Raw genomic sequence first — 23,038 nt, 5'->3', positions numbered from 1 at the left:
TTTGATAATTGCTCATTTCTTGCAGCAAGTGTAGTTTCCTCTTTGATGTGAATCTGTTGTTTCTGTGTGTCTGCAGTTGTGTGGGACAGTGTTTTCGGAGTGCTGATTTCTAGTACCATATCCTGCCGTGTGTGTGTGTGTGTGAATGTTTTTGTATCTGCCTGTGTCTGTGTGTCTTTGTACATGCGTGGCTTCGTGTAGTGCGTAGTGGATGTAGGGTCCCCTTGGAGGTGTGCATCCGATTCCAGACCAGCTTTCCCAGCTCGAGGGAGTGATAGATCACCTCGCCGTCATTAGTAGCCCTTTTTTCCGGGGACAGGTTTAGACAGAGAGAGACGCATGGCAGCTGTTAAACTGTGTTAAACAGTCCGTCACGGTGGCCACAGATGACACAGATAGATGGAGACAGATTGTTGCCTGTCACCATTACTTCGATGACCAAGCTGGCCTCAGTGAATATACGATGGAGGAACGCTCAGCATCAGTAACGGGGGACTGCCTTTATGTAGCGATTTTAATAGCTGGGGCCACTCAATGCCTTTTACAATTACTGCCTCACATTCACCTGTTCATAGTTCACACATTCATACACCAGCCGGGGTGTCATCCGGGTTATGGAACAGCCAGCTCGCAGCAGCAGTCAGGGGAAACCGTGACTCTTCAAGTCTTTCCGCCGGGGATTGAACCCGCGACCATCTGGTTGCCAGATTGTTGCTAGACATTCTGAGCTACTGCCGCCCGATGTCTAACAACGACAGATGTATCGGCAGAGTGCCAACGTCTGTTCCTCACACGACTTAGTATCGGAACTTTATAGGTACTCCCATTCATAATGCATCCATTGATTCTGTTTATTTGATTATATTTTAGTACTTAATATGGGATACTTAAAAGTCCCCCATCGTAGATTATAAATTGCTTTTTCTCACTTTGGGGGTGATGTGCAATGCATCAACCTGTTGAAAAAATCAATTCCTTGTTGCTGTTTGGTGGGATCAATAGCGTTTTCAATATCCCTCCTCCAAGGAGTGATTCATATTGACACAGAGTGGGAAGCACGGGCTGCAGATTTAATTTGAGTTTGCTGGATACGGTCACAACCAAAGTCAGTAAAGATGGAAAAAACAATACAATGGCTTCTTCTCGTGACAACTTCTTCTGACTGTAAAAGAGGCAGAGAGTAGATAATGACTATGTTGTCAACTCCCAGCTGAACGTTACAGGGTTTGATCCCCTATGTCCATAGTCTAACCTGTAGGCACCATAAGGCAGGATGCCTCTATCCTCCCTGCTACTAAGACACTCATAGCTATAGTTCACTCTAAGTTGCCTTCAAGTAAGGTGCTCGAGGACTATTTAATAGTACTTATTGGTAGTAATAGTATGTAAAAGGTCTATATATTATCTAACCTGCATGTTCAAAGTTCCCAGGGTCTACAGAACTACTGAAATTGTCATGATAATATCTGAACCCATAGTTATGAACGAATATACACAGTATGTTCCCCAAGTTCTAGTGTAGTCGAGCCCATGTTGTGGCGGTCTCTAATTTATGCAAGTAATTCACTATACATACAGATGAAATGTAATGGCCATGCAATACCAGCAGTGATGATGCTCATCGATCCCATTATAATACATTTATTTAGCTGACGCTTTTCTCCAAATCGACTTACAATGCATTCACAAACAAAGATACAACCCAGAAACGCAAATATCATGCGCGTACAAAAAGGTTTTTATGAAAACCAGACAAGAGTACAAAGGAGCTTGTGTTGGATCCCATAATGCCCCCCGTCATCATTTCGTAGCTTGGTGTTTTATTTCTGGAGTCCACTGAAGCTTTGGATTTGACTCCCGCTGAAACATTCATGGTTTGAGGATTCGGGGATACATCCTTGGACCAGATGCCCACCGCGGCTGTTGACTTTTGTTGGGTGGTGCCGTCCTCTCTCACATTCAACCGCATGATGCACTGAGCCGGAGGCTCCTCCACCGAGGAAAAATAAACAGCCTGTTTATCCCAAGGTTGAATTTCAGGATGGATGTTGGAGAGGGAGAAATGTGAACGGCCGAATAGTCCTTGTAAAAGAACAAACAGATCCGGCTTCATTCAATCTCTTTTGTTTGGATGGACAATATGATTTCTGTTCCCAGCGATGACAATAATGTACATATGATGACCTTTGTTTGTCTCACGAGCTGCATTCATCTCATGATTTATTTTCATGACACTTCCTAAGGATATCCAATTGGCCGATTATACACAATTAAATTTTTCTATAACTTGATGACAAAAGCTTTGCTGTACGTTTACCAGCCTCCCTCCCTGACAGCTGGGACATTCTTTTTAACACCTTGCCATCCCTCTGCTACCACAAGCACACGCACACACACACGCACACATCGCTGCCGCCCGCCATTCGTCAAACACGGATGGGAGGAGGCAGTTTATTTTGAACTCGCAGGACCCCACAGCTCAACGTCTACTGTTCTATCTACTGCTACGGTGCGTTAATGGGAACTGTTTTAATGGCTTTGTCTGTCTGCCGTAGCGTACCTTTTGCAAGAGTGTCGGCTGTTGAGACACCTTGATATTGTGTGTGAGCAGGGATAAGCAGAGGTGGAAAACGCTCAACGTTTTGAAGGATGAGAGTTGTGGGCGTAACAGACATATGGAGGAGAATAAAAGGAGATATGGATGGAACATCGCCACCGTTGAAGTTTCATTTCCATGTCAATCACTGGCTTCTTTTCCTCCACATGTACCTTGTAAATGAGCTGCCGTTTACTTTAAGCCTCTCTCTCTTTCTGTTTGTATCTTTCTCTCTATGTCTCTCTCTCTCTTCTCTCCAGTGTGCCATGGTGTGTGAGTCCTCGTCCCACGCCTGCGTCAACAGAGAGAGCTGCCTGGCTACAGGACCCGGTAATGTTCACTAATTACACACCTATAATTTGCCCTGTCCATTACCACGGTAACATAAAAAAACATTATCTTTATCTTATAATTCACAAAATTCAATGCATTTAACCTTCGCTAAAAACGTAGCATTTTTCCCAAGTCTGGTCATCTTTTAGCATGTATGAACTTATAATGCAGTGCCCTTAAATAACCCCTGCAAGAAATGGGAGTTGCGGTCTCTCCAGAGACTTTTCATTCAATTAAATAATGTAGATTATTGCTGCTTGGGTGAGTTGACCTTGGGAGTTCTTTGGAGAGCTGGAGATAAATACAATGGGAGAGAGAGAAGGATGAGGACTAACAATGGGGGATATGATATTGGTCTGACACTTAGGTAAGCATCCTTTGTTCTTAGTGGAGTGGCAGACGATATCGCCAGCTGTGTTGGACTAATTAGGAAGCAACTCCAAAAATACCATATTCATCTCTGGAAAATATGGAGATGGAGAGAGAGTGGAATGTGTTGACTATAGGTGAAATGTGGTTGGCCTTCAGAAAGCAGACCTCCCACAGCTTTGAGGTCCCTCAATGAGAATGAATTAGCTTTCATTTTGATTCCCTTCTTCCATGACTCTGGGTTTTCTAACCTCTTTGCTCCTCTCGCAACTTTCTTCTTCAAACCATTCCTTGTGTTTGTGTTGTCTGTGTGTGTGTGTGTGTGTGTGTATGTGTGTTTGTGTTTGTGTGTGTTTTTCTCATCTTCCTTCCCTGACCGGTTGTCATGGTGTCATTGTCATTTCCTCAATCTAAGATTAGCCAGGAAGTGGCGTTTTTTGGCGCAAAGGTACACAGCTGCCAGCCTTCAAAACAATCCAACCCCCCCCCCTACCCCAGCACACAAACACACAGGGTAGATTGACTCAATTTAGGGGCCTCTTCTTTTTTATTATCTTTCCCAAAGGGGGTCTGGGGGTGCGAGTGGCAGCCAGGGGGGGCCATGCCCAGGAGCTCTGGGTGCTAATTGACTTAAGAGCCGAGATGAAAGCACGCAGCACTCTGATTGGCTGTCAGATTAGCATGGTCCTACAAGGGGGGTTGGGGTCACAGGTTAATCTGTTTTCTGGGATGGAGGTGGGAGTCAGCGGCTGTTTGGGGTCTTCATCCCGGACCCTTTCCATCTGTCCCCTCACTTACCCTCACACCCGTTTTCTCCTTTCTTCCGCGCTTCTTCACTTAGTCTAATACTGCTCGTCTATATCCACTAATGTTGGCGGACAAACTAGCTATGGCCAGCCTTGTGTATATTGTATACTTTATTTTACTGATAAAACATTTATTCTAAGTCTGTAGTGTAGGCCAATGCCAGTGCAGAGTTTCCCCCCGACTTCATGAAGAATTAAATGCCTAATCTCTTGGGAATGGAACCCCAAACCCTGGCAGTATTTATGGCGTGCTCTAGCAGTTGAGCTCGACAGAATAGATAAAGGTATATTAATATAAATATGTATTTATCTATACATATATAAACATAGACATACACAGATATATTTATATATTCGTAAACAGCTTAGCATTGCAAACGCATTGCTTGTTGGAATAGATATTTCCTGAAGGTGTGGTGGTGCAGCTGATGGTTTTAGCCCAACAAAACATCCACATTTCCAATGTACCCGGAGCAACATTATGTGGCGCCACAGAGGGGAGATTACCAGAGTTCCACCGCGGGTACTTCACCACTGACTTACTACTGAGTGACTTCCCTTCCACACTGCGGTAATGAAGAGAGAGAGAGGGAAGCTGTTAACTCTGCTTGAGGCTCTGCTTGTGCCTTCCCTGCCCTCTGCTGCCAGCATGCAGATAAGAGCATTACAGCTCACATTCTCCGTCCTCCGGTCTTCAATTGTTGCCATTAGCCAATCGAAACCGAAGGAGTTTGGACGGAATGCAAACAGGGTCCAATCAGAGCACGGGATGGTATATGAGGGATGTGAGGGGTTTTGTAGAGTGCCGTTTGGAAACCCACAGGTCGTAGTTTAAATCCATCACTGTACAACAAACACAGAAAAGGAAATGGTTATGGGGGCCATAACGTGGTAATGTATTTTTGAGTTAATTCCGCGGGGGTGAAGGAAAAGAGTTCAGACCTTTTCCTGGAGGACTAGCAGCACCTTATCTACCTCAGACACACTTATTGATTATAGAATTTCATTTGCCACTTTCCAACGTTCCTTGACAGTTGCGTCCTTGAGTCTCCCCATCCGTGAAAGCTGCTTTGAACGCTCCTTTCGCTGTCTTGGAAATGTAAAAAGTTTGAATTTGTTTGTTTGTGTCGATGAGGTCATTTGTCATTGCGGTATGACATTGGTCTCAAGTTCTTCTGTATTTTTTGAATTCTCCAAATATCCTTCTCTAAATTTTTCTCGGGACTCGCTCTTCCCTCCCCCCTCTATCTCTCCCCCCCCCTCTCTCTCTCCCCCCCCCCCCCTCTATCTCTCCCCCCCTCTCTCTCTCATTCCCCCGCTCTCTCCATCTCTCTCTCTAAGTGTTCAAGAACCCTGTATGCAAGGTGTACAGGTTCCAGACAGTGGACAGCAAGTGGATGCTGGTCCGAGAACAAATGGAGGAATGCACTCTCTCCTTCAGCCTGCCCAAACAGCTGCTGTCCTTGTACATTCAGGAAGACACGACAAGGTGAGCCCATGGCATCACTCACTCAACCCTGAGCTCAGGGGTACTTTGACTCAGTATTCAAAGTTGAACTTGTTATCCGCTCTGTTGGTTCCTGGCTGATTTTTTATCAAGGTGTTTAACTTCTTGAAGGCACATTTTAAAAGGCATAAATGATTCCCTAAGATTAGCAGCCGTCGTGGGGAAGCTATGCATTATTCATCCGTGTTTATCACTTCAAAGGGGACTTCACCTGCTCCGTTCTGAAACACTGCAATCATTGTCCCCCTCTTCAGTACACACACACACCCACACAAAGACACCCACAAACACACAAATGCACACACACACACACACCAACCCATAAACATGCACACACATGCAGACATGCATGCATAAATAAATGCACACACAAACATATACACACTCCACAACACACCAACACAAGCGAATTCTTCCTAATCTACACACATTGAATGGGTTATATAACATACACAACCTAAGAGCAATGGAAGCCACAAAACTGCTACAGCCTTTTCATCAGGGTGCAGTTTGAATGAGGAGCTGGTCAAGATGATGTGGGCACAAGCACACACACAGCTGATCCTGACCTTGTTCCCTGTAACAAATGATCCCTACCTTGTAACAAAGAGCCCAATGCGTTGCAGAAAGTCAATCGAAATGTCCTCCCCCTGAGGCACCACTAGAGTTCCTTAAGACGGTTCATTGTGTTTTAATATCGGCCTGCTCATATGTAAAGGTAAACTGGCCCATAGGCTTGAATACGTCCAAAGTGCAACAACAGGTAAACCACATACTTTTAACAACAATGATGCAATCAGAGCTTTAATAATACGACAGCAAGTGATGAATTGATGGAGGCTGTTTATTTCACAATCATTGAATGTCCACAAAAGTCTTTGAAGACATTTGCCATGATACTTCAACAAAAGTCAAACCAGCTGTAACGTAATTAATGGTTTAGTGTTTCCACTGCAGCATATGTGTGTCCGCAGTAGGTTAGAAGTCAAGGCTTCTCAGTCCAATCAAGCCTCCAAGAGATAGCTCAGTGGCTATATTTGAGTTGATATGTTTAATAATCAATGTCAATGTGGTTATAAAAGTCTCCACGGACTCCGGAGCTTCTCCAGCTAGCCAAGTCTGACAATGCTGCTGCTAGCTATTTGCTTTTTAAGTGCTTTACTGGCGCAAAAATCTGAATGGAGTGACATTGTGATATATTGTTTGGCTAGAGAATGCTACTGCCAGACGATCTGTCCTCTTTTACTACTTCATTAAATATGAACTATCAATGTACAGTGGGAGAATCTCTGTGACGGTGTTAGTGTGTGTGTGTTCGATTTTGTAAAAATGGAGCTTATCAGCATAACTGATTTGATATAAACATCCCCAGACAGCTATCAATGTCTACCCATAATCATATTCATATAACTGTGAGTTCTCTGAGAACGTAAACAGTGTGATCATTAAATGCGGCTGTTTTTCCCCGGGACGGTGTGTATTGTGAAGAAAAAAACCCAGATCGCTTGGCATTCCGCACACACAGGTTGGATTGACCTGCGACACCAACCCCTCTGTGATTAAATTGAGCGGACAGTATAACACACCGTGAAATAAAAGGAGGCTCCATGACGGGGCTTTTGGAGGGGACAAAACGAGGCATTCTGTAAGCCTGTTGTGTCTGCTTCACTCCAGCTCCTCCTCGCCTGTGTCCTCTCTGCCTTACATTCTTGAGTCCACTTTCTTCCGCAATCCATTTTACAGCCACTTACTCTTGAATACGTTGTTATAGTATAGTGTTATTAGTTTGTCCTTTCAGAGAGGCCTTTATCAAAAGGGACCGACGGGTGTGGTTCGGCCGCTTGCTCAGATCCCAGATCAGAAAGCCAGATCCTTTCACCAGGGAGTCAAACACTAACTATTACTATGCTGCCGGTGTTTTTGATAATTATTTTGCAATACTATTTGGTCTATGTTTCTCCCCTATTTAGCTTGTTGGCTCCATTGAAACGTTCTCATTATTAACTTCTTTGTTACGGTCTTCTTTTGTTGGACTTCCCTAAGTTGCATGGATGGTTTTCTTAGTTAGATGGCCTCTGACCAACTGCGACAATCTGTTGCCAATGACTAACTACCTGTCCAGAAAAAAATGATGAATCTGCAAAACAGGAAGAGAAAGCCTCAAGCCACAATTTTCTTTTTCTTTCTTTTGCTTATTTAACCACGATTAAGTGAGTAGTAGTTAATGTTTATTGTGGATAAAAGTACGGTTTACAATGCAAATCTAATACCAGGCAGGTGTTGGTTCTGCCTCACCTTTCTCCCCTCTATACTTTCTTCTGGACAATAGAGCTCTGATGAGGGGACACAATGATAGGTTTTCTCTCTCCCCTTTCGCTGCCTTATCCCCTTAATTTGGCCACCGAACATGTTCCCCTATTTACTGTGTAATCAGCATTGCGCAGCCCTAAGCCCTTGTTGCTGCCCCCCCTGACACCAAATAATAGGTCTGTCAGCGTGTAAAGATACCCTTCCACATCCTGACGCAAAAATAACAGTGGTTTGGAGAGAGAGAGACAGATGGTATGGATTATTGGGAATTGTGGCAATTTGTTAAAGACCACTGTGTCTGTCTAGTACTGTGAAAGGGCCCGTATATAAACCCTGGGAAAATCAGAGAATATTGCTATTTGATTGGTTAAAATGGCACAATTGGGGGTGTTAGGGGGCCACTTTGGGCAAAGTGGCTGTGCTTCAAACAATATATTTGATTGAAGCCAGAGAGAGATGTGGAGTAGGACCTGCAAAGATCTCCCTGGCTGTGAAATGCACCTTAGCATCTCCAGTACACCAGCGATGGTGTTCCAGTACAATTTCCGACTACCTCCATTCTAACTGCCGTCTTTAGCACACCATTGAGACATCAGCATGCTTTTAAAATCGCATATTGCCACACCTGCATTGATATTAAAAGAACAGTTGTGATCTGTATTTAGTAATGCAGAGGGGATTGTTCCTGTTGAATTGTTGTTTATAGATATATTGTAGTTCATTTGGGGGCTGCTGTTACCCAGTGTGTCTTAGTACATTTCTTCCAGTAGAAACCTTTCTGAGTGCGTGGGGCCCCAAGTGTGAAATAAACCTAGAGGGAATCAAACCCCGTCTCGTGCTATACAAAATGCACAGGACACAAATTTGTTGTGTATTGTGGACAAACAATGCGTACCTCAACAATTAATCTGGCTTACATAGGGCTAAGGGAATAAACTCCAAAACAGCATTATTTAAATTGGATCTGTTTGTGTGTGTGTGTGTGTGTGTGTGTGCGTGTGTGTGTGTGTGTGTGTGTGTGTGTGTGTGTGTGTGTGTGTGTGCGTGTGTGCGACATAAATGGAATTCTGTATGTATAAAACATCGGAAGGCAAACACAGCTGGGAGTGCCGCAAGATACGGCTATGCGGCTCTCGATCAGTAATGTACGTCGGCTGGCTTTCCGTTCACTTAAGAGACCAGAAGCCCCCCATGCCTCCGCTGCCAGAAGCGCAGCCTTACTTACCGACAACCACCTCCTGAGCGGCACAGTCGCCCAGCGTGTGGCTCTACCCCTGTCCCCGAAGGCAGTTCACTGCACCAAGTTTGTTTACCACTGCAGAGACAAGGGAGAGAGAGAGAGAGGCCGGTCATCATGTCACCGTGTGTTGTTTTTCATCCGACCCGCTGTGAAAGAAAAAGCCGTTCAATGAATACGATCAGTGAAGCTTATCCTATCTTACCATTACCATTGCTTCACGCGCTTTTCACTACGTTGGCAGAGGGAAGAAAACTAGCAGAAGCACATATGGCCCTTTAACATAACAGCTACCACTGATGTGCTTTTTAAATACTCGTACATATTTTCCGCACTTTTCTTTCAATGATACTCATTATTGAGAAAATTCGGAAGAATTGCTCAATCAAGCAGGCTATCACATTTTATGGGTTGTAATTGTCCACACAGTGTAGTCTTTATCCGAGGAACAATGCATACATCATTGTTAGCTTTTCCTGAAAGCCATTATACATTTCCCTCAATTATTTCCTATAGTAACACTGCAATTTACTGTTCAATAGGGCGAGTAGGCTGTCTGCTCTGATGTCCCTGATTCAAATGCTTATTACGTTCTGCCATAAGTGGGTGATTATAACCCAGAGAATCTGTGAGTAGATACATTTATTAGCCTTTGTGGCCTGGTGGGATTCAAAACCAAGTGGGAATCAAACCCTTTCACTTGGCAGTGGTACTGCAAAGTAAGCTACCCACCAAATTGAGCTACACAGGAAAGAAAGTATTTTTACTGTGGACACAGAATGCTTACCTCCACAATTAATCTGGTTTACATAGGGCTAAGGTAGTAAACATCAAAACAGCATTATTTAAGTTAGATCTCTCTCGGTCTGATGTTAATGAAATTCTGTCTGTGTAAAGTCTTTCAAGATAAAGACAGCTTGGAGTGCTGCATGATGCAGCTATATTCCTTTCAACAAACAATTCTAAAGAATTGCTTACACAAGCCGCGTTTCAGGTTCTATGGGTTGTAACTAATTACCCACAAATTGGACTTCTAATCATCAGGTTACCGCCTGTATCATTTTTTCTTTGTCCTTAACGCCATTGTAAAGTCTCTGAAGTATTTCCTATACTTTCACCGCAATTTACTGTTCAATCTGGCGTGTAGGCCATCCGCTCTGATGTGTCTGATACAAATGCAAATGTAGTTTATCCTTTAGACGAGGTCATGAGCAGGTTATTTAAACAAAGAGAATTCTGATGTCATTCCTGCGCTCCCTCTCCCTTAAAGGCTAGTTGCTATGGTCTGCAACTGATTTTGATGGTCCAGTTTCCTCAATATTCTCCTCATTGTTATGTTGAAATAGTCTTCACTTTTGTATACATGGCATAATGTTTAGACATGTATATAGAGAACGTTAGAAGGCCATGGAGAAGGATATTCGTTATTGATTGATTGTGATTCAGTATTTTGTCCTAGCCACAGGCTGTTATGGATATCTGTGTAATTTGCTTCATTCGTGTGTGTGTGTGTGTGTGTGTGTGTGTGTGTGTGTGTGTGTGTGTGTGTGTGTGTGTGTGTGTGTTTTTTTGTTTGTGTCCGCCTCTGTTTGTTATCTAGGGTACAGGAGCTCAGAGACCTGGGGGATCTGTCGCCCCACTGGGACACTCTGAGGAGGGAGGTGATCACACAGTATGGAGGCCTAGTCAGCTCCTACCAGGACACGCTGGCCCAACTGGAGAAAATCACCGGTACGCCTCCTTACACACGCACACACACACACACACACACACGCACAAACATAGATACACACCTTCATAGAATTGCCTTCAAATATGCAAAACACATGCACAGAACCTACATAGTTCCATAGTTGCCGTATATATATTTTCCATTTGTATACCAAAACTCATGGATATAAAAAGAAAAACACACAAATACACACACACAAACACTTGAAAACATCTGCAACTTTTATGCTGATCAACTTTAATAGACATAAAGAGAGACACACTTACACTCCCTCGCAAAGACAAACATAATTACCTTCCCACTTAAAATGTTTTGGGCTTTCAAAGGACATGGCCTGTGTTCACAGATCTAATGATACAATATTTTGCATTTATAGTTTTAGTTAGCATAGACTTTGTAATGTAGACTTTCATCATCTAAAATAAAAGGCTTTACTGTTACATTGTCAGTAGTCTCACAAATATAACTTTAGATTAATATCTGAGGGCAGATCAGCACAAATCTGGGAGTACGGGAGGTTTCACTATCTTTCTCTTCATATTTGTTACGACCAACCGTTTTGCTGGAGGCATGGATCTGTAAGCGTGTAATTGGCGAACAACAAACTAGGCCAGCAGTAGTAAACTGTAAAAAAAAAAAAGTGTCTGTAAAGGTTTCATATCACCCCGTGCTGGCCCCTGCAGAAATACCCTTATTAAAATCCCTTTCTGAAATCCATGAGTATCTCCAGTAGAACAACTCGAAACAGAAACAAAAAGAAAACAAAGCGTTTCTCTGCCCCTTGGATGTTTTGTGTAAGGGTCTCCCTCCAGAAGTTCTGCTGTAACACAGTAGGGCTGCTGTGTCCGAGATGACAATGTCACCGTCCCATTCAAAGAGAGCCAATCGTCGCCTTAGCCTGGGACATATGTTGATCTTTACTCTTGACATCTTTGGATACTTGGTTTTATTTGTAAGCGTCCGATCAAGTCATTGGAGCAAATTTCCATAAAAAATTTGGAGACAATCTTCCTATTTTCTTATTTTAAGAAAAAAATTACATTTCTTGCTTAATTTTTGTTGCCATTCAGGTTTGATTTACTTGAACATAATACTTTGCACAATGGAGCAATGGAGGATTTATTTTCAAATGCATCAAAAAAATTGTCTTATTATTGTGAAATTATACACAATCGACTCCATAAATCAGGTATTTTGTGGAGACTTGTTGCAGCTTTGTTGCATTTGTGTATAGTATGTACTCAGAGCACATGCTGGGAAAAAAAAAAAATGCTACCAAATGAAAGAAACGGGGACAACTTTTGTTAACCAATAGCAAGTGTTTGTACAGTGTTGTGGTTAGAATCTTCGCCTCCCAGTTGAAAGGGTATAAGTTCGGTCCCCAAGGTCCAATGCCTTGGATACAAACATCCCCTAAACGAATTCCAAAGTGTACAGTTCACAAACAATGCTCGACAATATCCAGTTATTTCTAGATAAGAGGAAATTACATGCAAACGTATTTCTCTCGTCTCTGTCTCCTTTTCTATCTTTCTCTTCTCCATCCTCCTCAACTTTATTGATTATTCACTCTGGGCTTTGCCGCTGTGGCCATTGGCAAGTGATGGATTTGACCACGACTCCCTCCTGTCTTGTAATGAGATGTTTGTCAGTGTGGCGCTCCCCTGCGACCAGCCCTTTGAGTAATGATGACTCCTCGCCACTTCCCCTCAGCACGCCCGGGCCTCCCTTGGGGGGGTGGTGGGAGTGAGCGGCAAAGACCAAGGTTGTAGTTTCGGACGGTAAGAAGTACGCGGTGCAGATCGTTAAGGTTCCTGACAATACTCCCTTGTTCTTTTTCTTCTGGAACGCCATCGGCCAGATGTCACGCGACATGCGATGGACCCCGGCGCCCGGCTCCGAGGCGCGACAACGCATAGTGACAGGAGCACAGGGGAGGAGGATCAATTATTGATAGCTAATGTGATCAAAGGGGAGGTGAGAGGCGGAGCGGGGGGGTGTGGGGGGTGTGGAGGACTTGCGTACAGGGAGGGAGCATCTGAGCCCATGTAGAGTGGGCGGGTGTGAAGAAAGATTGAGCGAAAATCTCCAGGAGGCCTCGGCAGAGGATTACAGATGGATCATGGACGCCGACCGAGGTTAGGGGTGCTGTTCCCAACGGGGCCACCATGCTAAGAATATATGCAGTCAGTTCACTGTGAGACATCCAACAAATGGCATTTACGGTATATAAATGTCATATAGCGTAAGATGGGGAAAAAACTGAGTAGACAGAAATGGGACAATTATTTTTCCCTGCTTACAGTCCCTGCTTCTGTAGTCTGAATTAAAAGGGGCTTCTTATTGACAAGAATAAGCAAGTTGTCGAACAGAAGCCTGCATTGTTTCCCTGCTGATTTCCACCATGTGTTTTAAGTGGCGGGCCATCTGATGTGGGAGGAGTGTCAAGGAGAGAGCTGAGCAGAATCAGGAGCAAAAGAAGTAGCCGAAGAGAGCGAAGATAGTAGTAAAAAAGAGGGGTAGCGCTACATCACTCCGCGTACGGAGTGGCGGCAGGAGAGCACAGCAGCCCTCAGGGAGACCAGGGCAGATTCTCCATTCTCAGGTTCAACATCCTTAGTGTTTCATTTCCATTCATTTTTAATGAGCCGGGCTGACCTCAGCATGCACTTTAGACGCTCTAATAACTGTTCCGCTCATGAATAAATCATCGCCACCTCCTTTGTTTGCGAGCGGGACAATTAGAGGCTGTTGTAATCCTGTCATGGGTGTTGTTTGTTGGACCTCCAGCAACCTGTTCCCCGTCATTCGACTCTCCCTGTTCTCTAGACGTGTCTGTACCCAGCTGCCACTCATGACCACATCCTCGGTGATGAGGCAAGTGCAGGTGCTATTTGAAGAAGCGTCTTCATATTGATGTTTCAATTCAAACATCTCGTTGGAAACCAAATCAAACTTTTCAGAAGCTTGTTAGTTAAGCTGTTATGGAGGTTTTCTTTGTGTGTAAGGATCATGTAGAGGTAACCCGGTTTAGCTCTGGAAGATGAAATGTAATATTGCGTTGAGTCAATTTCAAACTGGGTTTTCATTTCTGAACGCTGATTACAGTCAGCTATTTATATAATTGATCTATAAGTGTCAGTGTTTGATTTTTGGCATGTATCCTATATAAGACAGGATATCCAGAGCACATTGCTAAATTAGCCAAGATCCCTGGTATAATTAAAATTAAATACTTAATTAAAATTAAGCATACATGTGCATGTTCAACGGACAAAGGCATATTTGTGACCTGATGATAGCGCTGCATTAGGCTTCAATCACTGCAGGGGTTGTAAAGGTACTCAGCCGATCTTATCAAACAATTAATGCCTGCAGTTGGTCAATAATACCACATGAATGACTGCGTCTTGTCTCAATGACTCACGTCATTAAACAAACTACCCACAAATCGCAGTGACTGTATTGTATCCTGAAGAAATCAGGAAGAAGTCAGTTTGACAGTCCAAGCAAACACTGCAATTTAGATTTTTTTTTTAAAGAGAAAAGATGGGAAGGAGGAAAAAGGAAGCGAGATGCCAGCTATTGGTTATTAACGTTCGCACCCAGCTTCTTCCGTTACATAGACCAGCAACCTGCCTATACTAGTATTTTTCTGTCCTTGCACAGTCATTTCTGACTACCTTTTTTCATTTGTGAAATGCAACTGCATGTTCAACCTTGCTAAGAAAAGCATACAGAGACACACAACTACACTTACAGGCATTAATGCTCACATATGATCAAGATCTTTCTCTTCTTTTTCTGTCTCGTTTATTCCACTGGAAGTTATAAGCGTAGCACGATTTATACCTAACTTGAAATTGTTAGAAAACACTGATGTCCAAGCTCAGCTGAACCATCTCATAAAGAAAAGTTCCCGGTGGCCTTTCAACAGACCAAGGTGTAATACCGAGCATGAAAGCGTTAAAAACCGCTGATGTCTAAGCCTCAGCAAAGCCATCTCATAAAGGCCAGTTCCCAATGGAGCCAAAGTGCCTCGACTTTTGGAGGAGTTTTCAAACTCTCTTTCTTAAACTGTGGAGTTACTTATGTATGACTACATAAGATATCCTTCAAGAGAGCTGAAGCTCAGCCTACACCCTGAAACAAATCATACAGCACAGCGTTTTTGTCAGTTTTTGCCGAAAAGGCACCTGTGTGCTTTTGTGTTTAATTTGCCGATCCACAAATGTCTAAGAGTCCATTCGGCTGGATCCCCAGAGCTCTTTAGACCCCACTTAAAAAGAAAGACTCTTTAGTAAGATTTATGGACTCAGCTCCGGTTAAAAGAGATCAAAGCTGCCATATCACACTAACTAAGGACTCTAACTTAATTGGCAGACTGTGTGGTGTTGGAATCAGAGAGTTAGCAGCCGAAAGAGACAAGCCGGGTTAATAGTGCTTTGTTAACTAGCATGTCCGTTTAACGACATAAGCAAGCTTCCCCTCAGTGATGAGAGAGAAAAAAAAACACGATTACTGACACTTGGCATGGCCATGGCACTATTCAAGATACCCTGCTGGTGCTGATAACTGCTGGTGGAGTGTGTGGGAACTGTGAAGTGATTGTTTCTCCTTATCTGTGAAAGTCAGAACATGTCATTATTAGTTGTTGAAAATTGGAACAGCATCCATATCTAATTGTGTCACATTTCATGAAAGGGAACCTAAACGTTTGAGATAAGTGAACAGACCGCTCTTTAATTACATGGCAAATTTGTAAAAGATAATGAGAACTTTCCCGATTTCTTGTCTGTACGTTGTTGTGTTGAAAGCCTTTGATCGTCGCTCTACGCCAACATCACAACATGATCTGTGGTCTCAAAGATCACAATTAACATATTTGAGATTTGCTCAACCATTGTGCTCTTTGAGATTAAATTCGAATACTGTGCAGAATAACGTTGCTTCGCTGTTAGAGGAAGGGTGTTAATTGGAGCTTTTGAATAAAACAGTCAGTGTAAAATACATCAAATCCCTCATTAAAAGGATTATGCATAAAAATGGGTGTTTTGACGGCTGTTTTATGTTTTTTTTAGGACAAAGTCGTTATTTATAGGTGATTCCAAATCGGGATTAAGGGGAAGTCCTTCCCATTTTTAAAGCACCATTTGAAGATAGGATATGATTGTTTCCCATGAGCAGAAGGAATTAGCGGGGCCTTGTCCAATAAGGTAACATATACTTCAATAGTTTCAACTTACGTGGGGAAGTGTGAATAATGAAAATGATTGACTACTCTTAGAAGCGCAAAAATAAAAAAAATTAAATCGGGAGATTTATTGAGGAATTACGTTAAATGGAGGAAAAGCATTAATTGTCTCAGTGACTAAACATAACGACGATGCGTCTTGTCCACAATTCATCTCGTGCACAGTCGTTTTTGAGTGTCGTGATTGGCTTGTTTAATTGCTAGTTGCTATCCGACAACAAGATACCGGTCCTCCATGCGGCGCTGCTCGTCTCATTGAAAATGAGCGTCTAGCGGGTGCATATCGTGCCTGTCTAAAAGACCAGTACCTGCCTTAATGCGTCTAAAGAAAAAGTTCTGTTACATAGTTGCATTATCGCCTTTTCTATTGTGTTTTTTGCCCAGCCCTAGCTAGGTTAAATCAGTTAAAGTACGTTAATAGTGTCCTACAGCACTGCTGGCCTCACGCCCAGCTGTGGCTGGTTTCTTCTTAAAAAGTTCACTGACCAACACTGTTATGCTTAACAACACAGTTCACACTCTGTTCTTGTCCTTTCCCTTCTTCCCCCCCCTGCCCGCCCTGCAGGTCCTTCCTTCAAGCCGAGCTGCTGCAAAACCCAGAAGTCTCTGGAGTTTATCCCAATCAACCTCCACACACAGAGGATGATGGTGACCTGCCCCAGAAAATCAGGTACTCGACCGCTCGAGGAGGACATTCTGAATGTCCTGAGGTTCTGAAGCCATTGTGTCCCGTAAAATGGAACATAAGATACTGAAAGTATCCCGTCGCATCCATCTCGGCATCCTACAGTAGCCTTGTTTGCTGGCGAACAAATGGATAGGGGATAAGGATAAGGACAGGTCAGGGATTGTAGGTTTTTAATCTTATCGCTGACATCAACACGTACAGACCTAGAACAAGATTAGGGCGGATCGACACTTGGCCCTGGTGCTGTGTACTTTGACTGTTGTCCAAAAAAGAACAATGGATGCAGGATAGTCTAGTGACAAATGTTTTTCAATCCCAGGTGCTGAGTTCGAGTCCCAATGTCTGCAAAATGTCTAACGCATGGCTGCCTCCTACGATTTACTTCTGACAAGATTCACTGTAAATTGCTTGGAATAAAAGCGTCTGCCAAATGGCTAAATTGTAAATGGTAAATAGATAATGGCAGATAGGCACTTTCCTCTGCTATGGTAGACTTTGTACAAACGTCCTGTTTTGGTAGCAAAACCCATCCCTTCGAGAAAACGGTGTTAAGTGATTCTAGGGAAGATTCAAGAAGATACAACTCACAGGATCCTACCTTCTGACGTTTGTTTACTGTCTCTGCCTCGCTGCCCGTTCAACAGCAGCCTTTTGGTGTTGTGTGAAAGTGTAATTAATCACATGGATAGATTTCGTAGACGAAAGCAAACCCGCGGTTTGAACAATGGAAATCTCTGTGTGTCGCTCAGTATCTGTCGATCACTAAACAAGTGATGAATGTGATCAGCAGGAAAATAAATTGTTGTGTTTCATGGAGGCTACCGGCAGTGAAAAAAAAAGAATTGCAGAAATACGCAGACCTCATCCTTTAAGCTTTCATTATTTATAAAAGCAAAGTTATTTATCCACGGTGCAACAAGACAGATCTTTCAAAAAGTTGAATTCACAGGGGTAATCTTTTACTTCCCCCTGTCCAATTCCTCACGTCCCCAATTTGTCATGAAGGTTTACAGAGGATTCCTAAAGAAATCTATCAGGTCAGGTCCTTGATGATTTACTATACCACCGTTTTCATCCTTGAAAGTGAAAATTTTCAGAAATATTTCAAAGGCTAATAGCCGGGCTTGACGCCACTGCGATAAACACGTTGTTCGGCACTCATTTGAACGATGTAAAAAGGGTGTTTTATCACTGCTTAACAGCAGGATAGGTAGGTCGGGTATGAATTATAACAACTTATCTCCACACTGCCACAATCAATTTCTTTTTCTGTGTGGGAAAGTGTGAGAGTGTTCTCTCAGCCCGCTCGTTTCCCTGGCAATTTATAGGGAAGGGGACCAAAGAAAGGGGGAGGCCAGACAAATACAGCACAAATTGGCCACTGTGATTGATGTCCAGAGACCCACCATTGTATTTCAGTCTGCGGCTGTTGCAGCAGAACCAATTAAGGGGAAGTCGGTAGTTTATAACTCCAGGGGCCTAACGTGTGGCAGGCAGGGGGGACGCATCGGCCAGGCACTGGGATAATGATTTGGGAATTCTGTGGGATCTGCATTAGTGGGAAGACACCATTAACCCCTTCATTCCCCAACCACTCCCCCCTATTTACCCCAGTGTCCATTAAGTCAGCGCTTCGGGGTTGGAGGGGAGCCAGTCCAGCCACCCTGTCATCTGCATTGCTGGGGCCACATCTGCAGCAGAGCTGTGTCATTAGTTTTGTGTTTTGAACAGCTCTTCAGAACAGCCTCCTCAACACCGAGAGCAGAGCTACCAGTGGCCTTTCCCCAAGGGTGTTCATTAACTGACCTGGCACTAAAACCAACCCCCCGAAAATATTCAGCACCATAATCCCCCATAACCCCTCCTCTCCACTCCTGAGTTGCTCTGATATAAGTGTCAGGCTTATCCATTACTCATCTGAAACAAGGCCTGTTTTAAGCACCTCTGTGCTAGCCGCCGCGCCGTCGCTGTGTGTGTGTGCGTGTGTGTGTGTGTGTGTGTGTGTGTGTGTGTGCGTGTGCGTGTGTGTGTGTGTGTGTGCGTGAGTGTTTTATTTACTTTTTGACGGCGCTGTGCAAATTGGAATGAAGCGGCGTGACATTGGTTGTCCTTCTTGTTCAACGTGGTACCAGAGCCATGTGGAGACCGCGGGGGGCGCCCGGGAAGGAATACGGGAAGGGATTCAGGGGGCTGTGATGTGAACCCATCACAATGAGCTTACCGCATTTCCCACGCAACGAGCACGCGTCTGTGAAAGAGTTCCAAAGGCACATGTGTCTGAATTAATCTGGAGAGATCCGTTTTCACGCCAGGCTGCAAACATTCACAAGGGAGCAGCGACGGAAAACGGTTTCAACCTTTCAGAAACAAAACAACAACTTACATCCCCTGATTCTGTTTTCCTCCAGTTGTCGTTTTTTTGCAAGGGACTCTGTCTCTGGGTTTAGGGGTATGATGGCATGCTGTGTGAGTGGGACTGGTGAATCCTCTCGATTTGTCTCTCTGCTCCGTGTGCACAGACGCTGCCTACGACGTGGTCACAGTGGGCGCTCCGGCAGCCCACTACCAGGGATTCAAGAACGGCGGGCTGCAGAAACTTCTGAGCCGCTACCAAGCCGAGAAGAAGAGGTAGGACCCAACCGACCCACAGCAAAGCCACTCCAATACAAACGATGGCATACTGGCTAGAACTGTTGCTGTACAAACTGTATTACAATCACTAGAAGGGTTACTACACAAACTACAACATCTAAAACTACTACAGTAAGGAGCAGCCGTATCAGCAGTACTCGTTTGAATTGTGCTGCCGCGGCTCTTTCGAACGCAGGGCGGCCATACACGCAGGAGGAGGATCCTGCGTCCACGGTCACTTGAGTGATGCCGCAGGAAATGAAGGGTGATTATTCTGTAAGCCTTTCGCATGGATTGCAAAGTCATTACAAAGCACGCCAGTTCCAATTAGCTCCACAGGAGTTTGGCGCTCAACAATATAAAAAAAGAGGCAAGGCTGAAGTGGGGTTATAAAAACGGACGGCGTTGATGGGAAAATGGTTGGAGGCTTCGCACGCGGGAGCGAATTTGCTGAAGATGGTCGGTTTTATCTGCTTACACGCGCTATACTATGATGATAAGAGTTTAGCATATTTTTTGTATGAGAGTCCACTGAAGTGAAATAATTTTCCTTTGAATGAGAGATTAGACTAGAATAAGTTCCGCTGGGAGACGGCACTTTTTTTGTTTCATATTTGACTTAGTTAATGACTCACTGTAGCTTGAAGTTTCCAATTTTCCGCCTGGCTGACCTGCGTCGGACTTCAATGAGCCTCTGCAGACTTTGACCTGGAATCCCGCCATTTTGTCACTCATCGTCAGAAATGGGAATAAATTCTAACTTGATGTTTCCGCTTCGAATTCCACTGAGTATTTAGAGTCTCTTTATTTGGTGTTAATGTGTGTTTACTTTGGATGACATTAACTGTGTGTGATATTTTTTCATGAAGATTCACTAAAAAGTTCTGACCGTTGGCAGTAACGATGTTGGTTTTGGCATGGCATTTAAGTGATCAAAACTATGAGGGCTTTTTCGTGATGTGGCAAACTTACGCCCAACTAAACCTTGTTTGTCAGCATACCTGGCGAATTTTCGATCAGATTAGAGACTTTGTCAATCAACAGACAACGCTACTGCTTCAACAAAGAAAACAATGAGAAAAGAAACGAAGAAGAAAGAGCAAGAGAGGGCTGGTGTTACCAAGAATGCAATAAAAGAGCCATTCGTCTTTGTTCCCAGGACACTGAGGAGAGGGAGGGAGCTCTTCCCATAACCATTAAAAAAAGAGATCTGCAATGGGAGAACTTGGCAGACCGGAGCAGTGGGCAGTGCAGGCTGTCTCTGGATGGCCACAGCTAGGGGTGTAATCAATATCTGTCCTTTGTATTCCACTGGAAACCCTGTGGTAAATGTACACACAAAGCAAAAGCATTTATCTTTCATTAACGTATGCACTCCCACTTAAATCTGTCTTTTAAAAATGGGTGGGGTGTCCTTCACTTATTTATCTATGTTTAATTGAACCTCCCAGTCAACCACTGATTTGGTGATATCTGTTGTTAACACTACTTTCAAATTATTCTGCCATTATTGTTCAATGGAAGAACACCCGCTAGAAAGAGCGTGTGTGTGTGTGTGTGTGTGTGTGTGTGTGTGTGTGTGTGTGTGTGTGTGTGTGTGTGTGTGTGTGTGTGTGTGTGTGTGTAGGAGGATACAAAGTGGATAAAGAGGTTACATGAAAGCTAGGGACCCTCTGTTCCACAGCTTTGCTGGAGAGAACACTGAATCCACCCTCGCCAGAATGTGTGGTCTTGCATGCTGTCCACCACACTCTGAGATAACTATTAAGTCATTCTGTGCCAACCAAGAGTTTCAGATGCATTTTGGAGGACAGACTGGAGGTGGGGAGGCATAGATTGTGGGTTCTGGATTCAACACATAGTGGATAGAGCCATGTGGCTCTTGTGTTCACAGTACTTGGGACTCGCACGGCCACCCTTGCAAAGTAAGCTGGCTCCTTTGGCGGGTGGTCTAAGAGGTTCAGACGAGGGACATTGGCACTGATCTGCGGCACCTCGTTGACAGACAGAAGCTTGAACAGCCAGCTCCGGACTCTCTCTCTTTCCATCTCTCCCTCTCTCAATCTGTCTCTTTCTCCCTCTCTCTCTTTCCTTCTCTCTCTCGCTCACTTTCTCCCTCCCTCTCTCTCCCTCTCTATTTTCCCTCTCTCGCTCCCTCTCTCACTTCCTCTGTCTCCTTCTCTCGCTCTTTTCCCACTCTCCCTCCCTCTCTCTCCCTCTCTCCCTCTCTCTTTTCCCTCTCTCTCGCCCTCACTCACTTCTTCTATCTCCCTCTCTCGTTTCCCTATCTCTCCCTCCCTCTCTCTCCCTCTCTCTTTTCCCTCTCTCTCCCTCTCTCTTTTCCCTCTCTCGCTCTCCCTCTTTCTCCCTCTCTCTCCCTCTCTCTCTGTATCAGAGTAAGATATTGGCAGCAGCAACAGCACGCTGCAGCCGAGCTGTGTCTGCCTTGAGATCAGTGCTTCTCCCCATCTTGTCTCTCAATGACTGAGGAAGGTCTTGGCTGGTCTCTCCCTGCCACATGGGTGCTTATGGCAATGTTGGTGGTGAGACTGGTGGTCAGCCAGTGTTGGACGTTATAACAGAGGATGATTGGTGGCTGGAATAATGAGATCACTTCTGACCCCACCCCCATTCCCTTTCTCTATGACAGAGTATAGATTTTCTTTCTCGCTTCTGTTCCTTCTGGTTGCTGGGGACGTGTGGCAGCCGCCCGGGTGTATGATCAGTGACTTGTGCTGGCTGTCCGGATGATGAAAGAGGCTTTGGCAGTCACCTGGAGAGCCGCAAGGCTCCGTGCTTACGCAGCCCTATTTTACACCCTCGCCTGGTTGTCGGCAGAGCCTCCCTCGCCCTCCACTATTAATTAGCACGTGGACAGGAGATGGTGGGGCGGGGGGGTGCTTAATTAGACCACTGGGCTCAGCGGTTCTCTGGCTGCTCCAACCCCACCCCCGCATCCCTCCTGTGTTCCAACAGACTCTTACTGATCACGGAGAGAAGAAGCCCCCTACAGGGGGTAGTCTTTGTTCAGGCAATCGTTTGCTAGTTTTAGTAATGACCTTCATTAGCAGCTTATAGACTTGCAGTTAGTGATAAAAAGTTTAGCCCAATTTGTGAATCTTTGCTTCAGGTTTTTTACGTGGTTTTTAGGTGGTTGAGCAGGGATGGAAGTTATTGGTGCATTGTGCAAAATGTCTAATTTAATAGCATCTAGCTGTTTCAGATTGCAACCAACTGAATCCCTCCCCCTCACCCCTCCCTTTCGAACCACCACGGTGGCCAGCACTGACCTGTTGTATCAGTACGATCTTCAGAAATGTCGACGACTACAACAGCACTGAGTAGCTCAAAGTTAATTTCAAGATTTAAGAACATGACACTTGACAGTTAATCAACTGTATTTAGTTGAGTCTGTAATTCTATTAATGCTTTTTTTTTTTACATTGAACGTGATTGTTGTTCAAATAATTACACATCACGGGGCTGAATGGGACTGTAGACAAAACGACATCCATAGACCTGTAATTATCGCTAGCTTTTACATGTAATGATCATTCATCTCGATAGCAGTCAGC

General features: G+C 44.2%; 1 protein-coding gene across 11 annotated transcripts in view; it reads left to right on the top strand.

Annotated features, from left to right (window-relative positions):
• Positions 1–23,038, top strand: part of inpp4b (inositol polyphosphate-4-phosphatase type II B) — a 134,144-nt gene that overhangs the window by 78,528 nt on the left and 32,578 nt on the right. For all 11 annotated transcript variants that reach the window (XM_060047615.1, XM_060047614.1, XM_060047616.1 and 8 more), the window contains 5 exons: positions 2,857–2,926; positions 5,446–5,593; positions 10,759–10,889; positions 16,710–16,814; positions 19,352–19,460. In XM_060047615.1, the coding sequence (XP_059903598.1) occupies positions 2,857–2,926; positions 5,446–5,593; positions 10,759–10,889; positions 16,710–16,814; positions 19,352–19,460 (563 nt within the window). The remainder of the gene's footprint in view (positions 1–2,856; positions 2,927–5,445; positions 5,594–10,758; positions 10,890–16,709; positions 16,815–19,351; positions 19,461–23,038) is intronic.

The sequence above is a fragment of the Gadus macrocephalus genome, chromosome 3 (genome assembly GCF_031168955.1).
Source record: "Gadus macrocephalus chromosome 3, ASM3116895v1".
In the NCBI taxonomy this organism is placed as follows: domain Eukaryota; kingdom Metazoa; phylum Chordata; class Actinopteri; order Gadiformes; family Gadidae; genus Gadus; species Gadus macrocephalus.
The sequence above is the reverse complement of the archived record's forward strand: the minus strand, read 5'-3'. Positions and strand labels throughout refer to the sequence as shown.